The 12,635-nt window shown below is 44.6% G+C and overlaps 1 protein-coding gene across 1 annotated transcript in view; it reads left to right on the top strand.

Moving 5' to 3' along the window:
* Positions 1-12,635, top strand: part of STAB2 (stabilin 2) — a 335,756-nt gene that overhangs the window by 268,353 nt on the left and 54,768 nt on the right. The window contains exons 53-54 of the mRNA XM_073575159.1: positions 11,950-12,096; positions 12,270-12,326. Coding sequence (XP_073431260.1) covers positions 11,950-12,096; positions 12,270-12,326 — 204 coding nt within the window. The remainder of the gene's footprint in view (positions 1-11,949; positions 12,097-12,269; positions 12,327-12,635) is intronic.

The raw sequence follows: 12,635 nt of genomic DNA, 5'->3' as shown, positions 1-12,635 counted from the left end.
TGGTTTCCTGGTGGCTTAGCCTATTCCTGCCATCCTCCTCGGTGACCTATTCATAACAGAATCACCAGCCAAAACTGTACTGACTCTAGGGTACTCTAAAGAAGGAAAGAATTGTTAAAAAAAAAGAGGTGTCCGAATGTTTTTTATATATTTTTTCCTCTTCTCTGGGGCTGTAGGAGGATTTTTTCTTTAATGGAGACTAAGCAATTGTCCGATCGTGTTGAGTAGCTCGCTACTGAAGTGCGGGAAATTTATGCCTATCTCGCTCAATCATCTGCTGTAGAACCAAAGATCTCTACTCCTGATGGGTTTTCTGGGGATCGGTCTAAATTTTTGAATTATAAGAATAATTGTAAACTATTTTATTAGATTTTTCACTCTTTGCTTCATTGCAGCCATTTGGTAAATGCAAAAAAGTTAATTTTTCTTCTTATTAATGTACCATCTTGACTGAAAAAAAACAGAAAAAGTAGAAATTTTTGCAAATTTATTAAAAAAGAAAAACTGAAATATCACATGGTCATAAGTATTCAGACCCTTTGCTCAGACACTTATATTTAAGTCACATGCTGTCCATTTCCTTGTGATCCTCCTTGAGATGGTTTTACTCCTTCATTGGAGACCAGCTGCTTAATTAAAATGATAAGACTTGATTTGTAAAGGTACACACCTGTCTATATTAGACCTCACAGCTCACAGTGCATGTCAGACCAAATGGGAATCATGAGGTCAAAGGAACTGGCCAAGGAGCTCAGAGACAGAATTGTGGCAAGGCACAGATCTGGCCAAGGTTACAGAAGAATTTCTGCAGTACTCAAGGTTCCAAAGAGTACAGTGCCCTCCATAATCCTTAAATGGAAGAAGTTTGGAACCACCAGAAGTCTTCCTAGACCTGGCCGTCCAGCCAAACTGAGCAATCGTGGGAGAAGAGCCTTGGTGAGAGAGGTAAAGAAGATCCCCAAGATCACTGTGTTTGAGCTCCACAGATGCAGTAGGGAGATGGGAGAAAGTTCCACAAAGTCAACTATCACTGCAGCATTCCACCAGTCGGGTCTTTAGTGGCCCAACGGAAGCGTCTCCTCAGTGCCAGACATATGAAAGCCCGCATAGAGTTTGCTAAAAAAACACGAAGGACTCCCAGACTATGAGAAATAAGATTCTCTGATCTGATGAGACGAAGATAGAACTTTTTGGTGATAATTCTAAGTGGTATGTGTGGAGAAAACCAGGCACTGCTCATCACCTGCCCAAGAGTGAAACATGGTGGTGGTGGCAGCATCATGCTATGGGGGTGTTTTTCAGCTGCAGGGACAGGACGACTGGTTGAAATTGAAGGAAACATGAATGCGGCCAAGTACAGAGATATCCTGGATGAAAACCTCTTCCAGAGTGCGCTGGACCTCAGACTTGGCCGAAGGATCACCTTCCAACAAGACAATGACCCTAAGCACACAGCTAAAATAACAAAGGAGTGGCTTCAGAACAACCCTGTGACCATTCTTGACTGGCCCAGCCAGAGCCCTGATCTAAGCCCAATTGATCATCTCTGGAGAGACCTGAAAATGGCTGTCCACCAACGTTCACCATCCAACCGGACGGAACTGGAGAGGATCTGCAAAGAAGAATGGCAGAGGAACTCCAAATCCAAGTGTGAAAAACTTGTTGCATCATTCCCAAGAAGACTCATGGCAGTACTAGCTCAAAAGGGTGCTTCTACTCAATACTGAGCAAAGGGTCTGAATACTTATGACCATGTGATATTTCAGTTTTTGTTTTTTAATAAATTTGCGAAAATGTATACATTTCTGTTTTTTTCAGTCAAGATCGGGTGCAGAGTGTACATTAATTAGAAAAAAATGAACTTTTATGAATTTACTAAATGGCTGCAATGAAGCAAAGAGTGAAAATTTTAAAGGGGTCTAAATAGTTTCCGTACCCACTGTATGTCCTATCACGATCTGCAGCCGATACTGGGACCTTTCTTCAGTTTCAGGTGGCATTGATCAAGGTACTAATATTTGGAAATTAGGAAGGAGAAGTCCCCAGTACTTCTTAAATTTGAAGGGGCCCATATAGTACCAGAGCAACATTTCCCTGATGCACTGTATACAACATACATATGCCTACCTGATGTACTCTATAAAATTCACATATGCCCCGATGATATAAAATTTACATACCAGGAAAACAGTAGATCAATACCACCCAGGGGCGGACACTGACAGGTTGGGGCCCCTGTGCAAGAAATTTGTCTGGGCCCCCTTCCTTTTATGGTGACAAAGCTATATATGTATATGTATATATATATACTAGCTGAAGAGCCCGGAGCTGCCCGGGCATAGTAACTAACTGTGGTTAGTTTTAACAAATTATAATTATCCTCCATCCCATAGTCCCGTGCCCATATACCCATCATACATATCCACCATCCCATAGGCCCGTGCCCATATACCCATCATACATATCCTCCATCCCATAGGCCCGTGCCCATATACCCATCACACATCCTCCATCCCATAGTCGAGTGCCCATATACCCATCACACATCCTCCATCCCATAGTCCCATGCCCATATACCCATCATACATATTCTCCATCCCATAGTCCCATGCCCATATACCCATCATACATATTCGCCATCCCATAGTCAAGTGCCCATATACCCATCACAAATTCTTCATCTCATAGTCCCATGCCCATATACCCATCATAAATATCGTCCATGCCATAGTCCTGTGCCCATATACCCGTCATACATATCCTCCATCCCATAGTCCAGTGCCCATATGCCCATCACACATCCTCCATCCCATAGTCGAGTGTCCATATACCCATCACACATCCTCCATCCCATAGTCCCATGCCCATATACCCATCATACATATTCTCCATCCAATAGTCCCATGCCCATATACCCATCATACATCCTTCATCTCATAGTCCCATGCCCATATACCCATCATACATATCGTCCATCCCATAGTCCCGTGCCCATATACCCGTCATACATATCCTCCATCCCATAGTCCAGTGCCCATATGCCCATCACACATCCTCCATCCCATAGTCCCGTGCCATATACCCATCATACATATCCTCCATCCCATAGTCCAGTGCCCATATACCCATCATACATATCCTCCATCACATAGGCCCATGCCCATATACCCATCACACATCCTCCATCCCATAGGCCCGTGCCCATATACCCATCATACATATCCTCCATCCCATAGCCGAGTGCCCATATATCCATCACACATCCTCCATCCTATAGTCCAATGCCCATATACCCATCACACATCCTCCATCCCATAGTCCCATGCCCATATACCCGTCACACATTCTCCATCCCATAGTCCCGTGCCCATATACCCAACACACATCCTTCATCTCATAGTCCCATGCCCATATACCCATCATACATATCCTCCATCCCATAGTCCTGTGCCCATATACCCATCATACATATCCTCCGTCCCATAGTCCAGTGCCCATATACCCGTCATACATATCCTCCATCCCATAGTCCAGTGCCCATATACCCATCACACATCCTCCATCCCATAGTCCCGTGCCCATATACCCATCATACATATCCTCCATCCCATAGTCCAGTGCCCATATACCCATCACACATCCTCCATCCCATAGTCAACCATTATGACATCATAATGAGCTGCGGCGCTTGCAACCTATGATGACATCAGCGTCGCCATGGCAACCATTGTGACATCATAATGAGGGGCGGGGCTTGATACGCACACACTGTTTCCCCAGTATGTAGATAGGGGCATTATGACATCATAATGAGGGGCGGGGCTGACACGCACACACTTTTTCCCCAGTATGTAGATAGGGGCATCTCCATCACCTCATAATTGCCTTCTCCCCATCACCCCCATCATTACCTTCTCCCCATAACTCCCATCATTGCCTTCTCGATCACCCCCATCAATGCCTTTTCCCCATCACTCTCATCATTGCCATCTCCCCATCACTCCCTTCATTGCCTTCTCCATCACCCCATCACTGCCTTCTCCCCATCACTCCCATCATTGCCTTCTCCCCATCAACCCCATCATTGCCTTCTCCATCACCCCATCACTGCCTTCTCCCCATAACCCCATCATTGCCTTCTCCCCATCACTCCCATCATTACCTTCTCGCCATCACTCCCATCAAGGCCTTCTCCCATCACCCCATTATGGCCTTCTCCCATCAACCCATAATGGCCTTCTCCATCACCCCATCACTGCCTTCTCCCCATCACTCCCATCATTGCCTTCTCCATCATCCCCATCATTGCCTTCCCCATCACTCCCATCATTGTCTTCTCTCCATCACCCCCATCATTGCCTTCTCCATCACCTCATAATTGCCTTCTCCCCATCACCCCCATCATTACCTTCTCCCCATAACTCCCATCATTGCCTTCTCGATCACCCCCATCAATGCCTTTTCCCCATCACTCTCATCATTGCCATCTCCCCATCACTCCCTTCATTGCCTTCTCCATCACCCCATCACTGCCTTCTCCCCATCACTCCCATCATTGCCTTCTCCCCATCAACCCCATCATTGCCTTCTCCATCACCCCATCACTGCCTTCTCCCCATAACCCCATCAAGGCCTTCTCCCATCACCCCATCATGGCCTTCTCCCATCAACCCATAATGGCCTTCTCCATCACCCCATCACTGCCTTCTCCCCATCACTCCCATCATTGCCTTCTCCATCATCCCCATCATTGCCTTCCCCATCACTCCCATCATTGCCTTCTCTCCATCACCCCCATCATTGCCTTCTCTCCATCACCCCATCATGGCTTTATTCCATCACCCCATCATGGCCTTCTCCATCACCCCATCACTGCCTTCTCCCCATCATTCCCATCATTGCCTTCTCCCCATCACTCCCATCATTGCCTTCCCCCATCACTCCCATCATTGCCTTCTCCCCATCACTCCCATCATTGCCTTCTCCATCACACCATCATGGCCTTCTCCCATCACTGCTTTCTCCCCATCACCCCCAGCATTGTCTTCTCCCCATCACTCCCATCAATGCCTTCTCCAGAACCCCATCATGGCCTTCTTCATCATCCCATCACTGCCTTCTCTCCATCACTCCCATCATTGCCTTCTCACCATCACTCCCATGATCCCATTAATGCCTTCTCTCCATCACCCCCATCATGGCCTTCTCCCATCATCCCAGGCATCATGGCCTTCTCTACCCATCACGGCTTTCTCCTCATGCCCCCATCATATCATTGGCTTCTCTCCTCCAGGGCCAGGCTCCACCTACACACACACACAGACATACACACATACACACACACACACACACACACACACACTGACACTCACACAAACAGACAGACACCACCTCTCTCCTCTCACCTGTCAGCAGCATCGCCCGCGCTTCTTCGCTCTGGCACAGCAGCGGCCGCTGATTGATGATGTCATTCAGCGGCACGCTCCTCTCTGTGTCAGAGACAGGAAGCGCAGCCTCTGGGCAGGAAGCAGGACAGATCCTTGCAGCTCCGCTCCTGCTATTTTCTCTTGCAGGCAGCGGAGCTGCTTGGATCACTCCCTGCCCGCCGCTGCACATGAGGGCAATCTAGCCAGGGGCCCCTGGAGCCTTGGGCCCAGAGAAAACAGCCAGATTGCCCTCATCATTAGCTGCCTTGCAGGGCCCCCTGGAGGCTCTGGGCCCCGGTGCAGTCGCACCAGTTGAACCGGCGGTATGTCTGCCCATGATACCAATATAGGGTAACTTGTGTTTTTGTTTTTTGTTTTTTTACTGTTTTGGCACCTCAAGGTCTCTGCAAATGTGTCATAGCACCTGCAAACAATTCCATCAAAGTCTGCATTCCAAAATGTCATTCACTCCTTCCTTTTGGAGCTCAACAGTCTGTCCAAATAGTAGCTTCCCACCACATACAGGGTATTGGCCTACTCTGGACAAATTGCACGACAAATTTTGAGGATTATTCTCTCCTGTTACTCTTGTGAAAATGAAAAAACTCGGGTTAAAACAACATTTTTTGTGGGGAAAATGTGATTTTTTTTTTCACTGCTCAACGTTATAAAATTCTGTGAAGCACCTGGGGGTTCAAGATGCTCACCACACATCTAGATAAGTTCCTTGAGGGTTCTACTTTCCAAAATAGGGTCAGGCTTTACATACTGTAGGTCAATTTGAATTTGTAATTGCAGGGACAATAGTGAATTAGAAAACATATTGGTTGTTCTTTTTATGCAATATTTTAGTATAAAAATAACAAAAATCCTAAGCCTCATGTATCACAAGAAAAGATGCAAAAATGATTTGAATATCATAACGAGAAAAAAATGTTCAGCTCTTCAACTCTTTCATGACACATTACGTACATTTACGTCATATATCGTGTTCCTGGCAGATATTTTCTGGCAGGTGATGGCTGATTTAATCTCCACCCGCAACTGTTAACCTGTTAAATGTCGCTGTCAATCTTTGGCAGCAGCAATTAACACAGGCCGGCAGGAGGAGCGTGCATAATTCCGTGTGCCCATTGGCACACACCTGTGACATAATCACAGGGCATCTGTGCTTGTAATGAAAATTTCCCAGTGAAAGTTAGTGATGCACTGCTATATATAGTGAAAATTACGATATCCTATGAATTTCTATGTATAGTACAAGTGATCAGATGATCGCAGGTTCAAGTCCATTAACCCCTTCCTGACATCCGACGTACTATCCCGTCCATGGGACCCGGGCCCCTATGCCCATGGACGGGATAGTACGTCTACCGCGATCAGCGGCGCCCACGTATAGGGTATCAGCCTACTCAGGACAAATTGCAAAACAATTTTTGGGGTCCAATTTCTCCTGTTACCCTTAGGAAAATAAAAAATTGGGGGCAAAAATATAATTTTTGTGGAAAAAAATGATTTTTTTATTTTCACGTCCGAGCGTTATAAACTTCTGTGAAGCACTTGGGGGTTCAAAATGCTCACCACACATCTAGATAAGTTCCGTGGGGGGTCTAGTGTCCAAAATGGGGTCACTTGTGGGGAGTTTCAATAGTTTAGGTACATCAGGGGCTCTCCAAACGCACATGGCACCCGCAGACCATTCCATCAACGTCTCCCGACGTGTGTCCATACAGTAGTTTTCTCCTACATATGGGGTGTCAGCGTACTCATGACAAATTGGACAACAACTTTTGGGGTCCAATTTCTCCTGTTACCCTTGGGAAAATGAAAAAATTGGGGACTAATTGATCATGTTTGTGGAAAAAATACGATTTTTTTATTTTCATGCCTGGGCATTATAAACTTCTGTGAAGCCCTTGGGGGTTCAAAGTGCTCACCACACATCTAGATAAGTTCCTTAGGGGGTCTCGTTTCCAAAATGGTGTCATTTGTGGGGGGTTTCCACTGTTTAGGTACATTAGGGGCTCTCCAAAGGCAACATGACACCCGCAGACCATTCCATCAAAGTCTGCATTCCAAAACGTCACTACTTCCCTTCCGAGCCCTGACGTGTGTCCATACAGTAGTTTTCTCCCACATATGGGGCGTCAGCGTACTCAGGACAAATTGGACAACAACTTTTGGGGTCCAATTTCTCCTGGTACCCTTGGGAAAATAAAAAATGGTGACTAAAAGATCATGTTTGTGGAAAAAATACGAATTTTTTATTTTCACGCCCGGGCGTTATAAACTTCTGTGAAGCACTGGGGGTTCAAAGTGCTCACCACACATCTAGATAAGTTCCTTGGGGGGTCTAGTTTACAAAATGGTGTAATTTGTGCGGGGTTTCCACTGTTTAGGTACATCAGGGGTTTTCTAATCGCGACATGGTATCCGATCTCAATTCCAGCCAAAAACGTCAAATGGCGCTGCTTCCCTTCCAAGCTCTGCCATGCGCCCAAATAGTGGTTTACCCCCACATGTGGGGTATCAGCGTACTCAGGACAAATTGCACAATAACTTTTAGGGTCCTGTTACCCTTGGAAAAATAATAATTGAGGGTGAAAAGATCATTTTTGTGGAAAAAATATGATTTTTTCATTGTACGGCTTTGTTATAAACTTCTGTAAAGCCCTTGTGGGTTCAAAGTTCTCACCACATATCTAGATAAGTTCCTTGGGGGGTCTAGTTTCCAAAATGGGGTCACTTGTAGGGGGTTTCCACTGTTTAGGTACATCAGGGACTCTCCAAACGTGACATGGCGTCCGATCTGAATTCCAGACAATTTTGCATTGAAAAAGTCAAACGGCGCTCCTTCCATTCTGAGCTCTGCCATGCGCCGAAACAGTCGTTCCCCCTCACATATCAGGTATCAGCGTACTCAGGACAAATTGCACAATAACTTTTGCAGTCCAATTTCTCCTGTTACCCTTGGTAAAATAAAAAAAATTGAACCTGAAGAATTTTTTTTGTGAAAAAAAGTTAGATGTTCATTTTTTTTAAAATATTCAAAAAAATTCCTGTGACGCACCTAAAGGGTTAATAAACTTCTTGAATGTGGTTTTGAGCACCTTAAGGGGTGCAGTTTTTAGAATGGTGTCACTTTTGGGTATTTTCTATCATATAGACCCCTCAAAGTGGCTTCAAATGTGATGTGGTCCGTAAAAATAAAATGGTGTTGTAAAAATGAGAAATCGCTGGTCAACTTTTAACCCTTATAACTTCCTAACAAAAAAAAATTTTGGTTCCAAAATTGTGCTGATGTAAAGTAAACATGTGGGAAATGTTAGTTATCAAGTTTTTTGGGTGCCATATCTCTGTGATTTAAGGGCATAAAAATTCAAAGTTGGAAAATTGCAAAATTTTCAAAATTTTCGCCAAATTTCCATTTTTCTCACAAATAAACACAAGTTATTTGAATGAAATTTTACCACTAACATGAAGTACAATATGTCACGAGAAAACAATGTCAGAATCACCGGGATCCATGGAAGCGTTCCAGAGTTATGACCTCATAAAGGTACAGTGGTCAGAATTGTAAAAATTGGCCCGGTCATGAACGTGCAAACCACCCTTGGGGGTGAAGGGGTTAAAGGGACTATTAAATACAGTAGCAAAGAGAAAAAAATGTTTTAAAAAATATGAAAGTTCAAATGATCCTCCTTTTGCCTCATTAAAAATAAAACAATTGAAAAAAAAATAAAAATATACCCCTATTTGGTATTGCTACGTTCATAAAAGTCCGATCTATCAAAATACAAAATAAATTAATCCGATCGGTAAATTACATAATAAAAAAAATCAAAACTCCAAAATTACTGGGGTTTTTTAACCACTACAACATTGCAATAAAATGCAATCAGAGGCAATTAAAACATTGTATCTATCCCAAAGTGGTATCAATAAAAATGTCAGCTCAGGGCACAAAAAAATAAATCCTTTTATAGGACCAGATCCAGAAAAATGAAAACGCTACGGGTCTTGGCAAATGGCGTCATAAGCAAAGCTTTTTTTTCTTACAAATTTTCAATTTTCTTTTTCACAATTTAAATTAAAAAAAAAAAAAACTATTCCAGTTTTTGGTATCTGCAGGGCCGGCATGAGGGGTAGGAAGGGTAGGCACCCGTCTAGGGAAATGCCTTTTGCCAGGTTAGTTTTATCGTATAGTGAACAGGGTACATTACAAAAATAACTATTGTGGAAATGCACTTTCTTTGCAATTTCAACGCAATTGGAATTTTGTTCTCACTTCCAGTGAATCGTATGATAAAATGAATGGTGTTATTCAAAAGTACAACTTGTCTCACAGAAAACAAGCCCTCATATGGTTATTTGATGGAAAAATAAATAAATATGGCTCTTGGAAAAAAGGGAAGGAAAAAATGAAAATAACCGCATGTACGGAGTTGTAGGGCGAAAATGTTGGTTCTGTCCTCACTAAATGAAGCAGACTTCACGCAGCTATACAGGCAGCTAAACCGCTATACCAGGATCCAATAAGGAGACTGTAGGTTGATTCTGTGCTTTATTGAACGTGATGGTATATTGGTGCGGTGAAGCTACAAGTAAAACATATATATATACAGAGTCAATACAGGGTACATCAGGGATACATATTATAGATAATATATTATGAATCAACATCTGCATTGATAGCTAACCAGGGAAGAACTAACTAAGCAGGCTAATATGAGACAGGAATTGGATACAGGAAACATAAGTACATATCAGCGATGCTGTTGTGGCGCCCCTGAGGCTCAGTCGCCACAGAGGTACTGCACCTTCTCCTAAGGTGTAGTGCACCACCATTCGGGTAAGGTGGGAACTCCTTTCCACACTCCAACACTCGCACCCCACACAACAGGTTAGTTCTGCACAACCACATTGTGGCTCCTTGCTCAGAGGGTAGCAGAGCACCTTTGGTGGTTCCCTGCTTGGAACACTGGACGTGCTGGGAGGTGGGTGGAGTTAAGATACATAAAAGAGTGGGAAAGTGTAGGAGGACAGGTCAGTCTGACAGAAGGTCAGTCAGGTAGGAAGTCACTCAGACAGGAGTGAGGATCCCTGGAAGAAGGGATGGAGGAAGGAGTGCTGCAGCTGCCTCAGTGATCTGAGCCAGCTGGCACGGGAAAGGAAAAGAAGGAGAAAGACGTAGAACTGAAATCTAAGTTTCCATAAGAAAGAAAGACAAGTACGGAGCGAAGGAGTAGAGAGAACAGAGAGGACGTGGGTTAGAGGAGGAACCCTGCCTATCGGTTCTCAGCACAAGGCCGGGGCCCGGTCCCCAAGGTTGTATGGACACTTATGGTTCTGCAGCAGACACTGGTGGAGTAGTTGGCTGTAAATGCACTACTCCCATCTAAGACTTGGGGCACAACAGCAATCGGATAGAGAGCCGGGACTCAGGAGAAGGGAGTCTCCGAAGCAGGCTACAGCTGTCTGCCGTACAAGTAGAGTTCTTGGGAACATCGGACAGGAGGAACTCCAGTGTAACTCAGTACTAGGAGATCTTCACACTTTAAGGCGCTATAGTGGAGTCGTTCAGAAAGGTACATGTTGGCGGAGTGTTGGAGGGGAGAATCCTAACTTGCCCGGAGGTTGATTGAGTCTCTGACCCGGGGGACACGGCCCGGAGGCAGGCACCTGTGTGTCTGTACAACGGAATGTGAGTAAAGCTTTGGAACTACAAGCCCCGGTGTCCTCCATTCATTTGTGCGCTAACACATTCAGCACCGCTATAGCTGGGTACCACTCTCCACACCGCCTGCACCTCTCCTCTTCCATTGCATCCACGCTGCCCTGGGGCTACAGCTTCACCTGTGGGGAGCTACACCATCTAGGCTGCAACACACCACCAGCCTCAGAGGATCTGCATGCAGTGTCGGCCTAACATCCTACTTGCCGAACACCACAGGTGGCGTCACAAACTATTCCATTAACTACATTCCACCATTTACATTCCCCCATTGATTTGGGCGCCCAGGGCCACGGACCGGATCACCGCTGCTGTGACACATCCCACTGACACCGGCCCGGTACCGAGTACCCCACAGCCCTGGGAGGGCGACCCAACTGTCACAAGGGTAGAAGAGAAATGAGATGCTTCCTGAATGCAGGCATAAGGAAAATGGTGGACTGGAGGGAAAATGGGGGCTGAACTAACCATAATCCTTTGCAAAAGGCTACCAGGGTGCATTGCAACCTTACCAGAATGCACTGCAAACTGAGGGAATAGCAAAATGAAAGTAAAACACACAATAACACTGTGGTTATGACTCTGGTCACTAGATGGAGCCAGAAAACACTGTAAACATTAACAAGCAGATAATCAGGGACCATGAATTAAATGTCGGAGACAGAACAATGTTACTGTCAGGAATGGGGTAAATGGCCCACTCCTGAAATTGTAAATAAATGTTTTTTGAGAACACGTCATTCTCTTATCTCCTATAAAAACTTTACATTGTAATAACTTTTTGTCTAGGGTGAGATTCTTCTGGACAACAGACAGTGCAGGATTATCCAGCGGCAGCTTACTTTTAATGGAGGTGTAGCGTACGGCATTGACTGCCTGCTTGCGCCAACTACATTTGGGGGACGATGTGACAATTTGGTTACCTTTGACATGACGGTACGTTTCGGTTTATATTGTAACACTGATAAGCAGCATAGTTTTTGGTTTTATTGTGTTGAGCTGCAATTTCTTCCCTAGGAATGTTACAAAGAATTACAAATGGGTGACAGTGTTAGTTGGCTGTGGGTGCAGTGACGCCTAATCAGAGCTTTATTATTGATTTCCAACAGGGGGAATGTGGCCTGTGTTTTAATGTTCCAAAGTGTCCTGCAGGAAGCAAGCCAAAGGTAAAAATGCCATTAAGTCTGCGTATTTCATTAATATTGAGACCTTTAAGTATTTTGCTAAATTTGAGGTTTCTCTGTGTAATAAAAGGACTGTGATGGAATTTTCACTATAGTATCTGCATGTTACAAGATGGCGGCAGCATTGCGTCCATTGTGAGAAAAGTGCAATATAAATGTTTGCTCTGTTTTGTTTGGATGTGTACTTTTGGATTGTGTTAGCAATGGCTATCCATCTTATGAACAAGTGTATTATCAGAGACAAAGAAGCAGCAGAAATAATTTAAAGTTGCCACGTGACTTTTTCTTTGT

This window comes from Dendrobates tinctorius, unplaced genomic scaffold (assembly GCF_039654945.1).
Source record: "Dendrobates tinctorius isolate UK_male_01 unplaced genomic scaffold, ASM3965494v1 ptg000043l, whole genome shotgun sequence".
In the NCBI taxonomy this organism is placed as follows: domain Eukaryota; kingdom Metazoa; phylum Chordata; class Amphibia; order Anura; family Dendrobatidae; genus Dendrobates; species Dendrobates tinctorius.
Note: the sequence above shows the minus strand (reverse complement) of the source record. Positions and strands in the feature narration are given on the sequence as shown.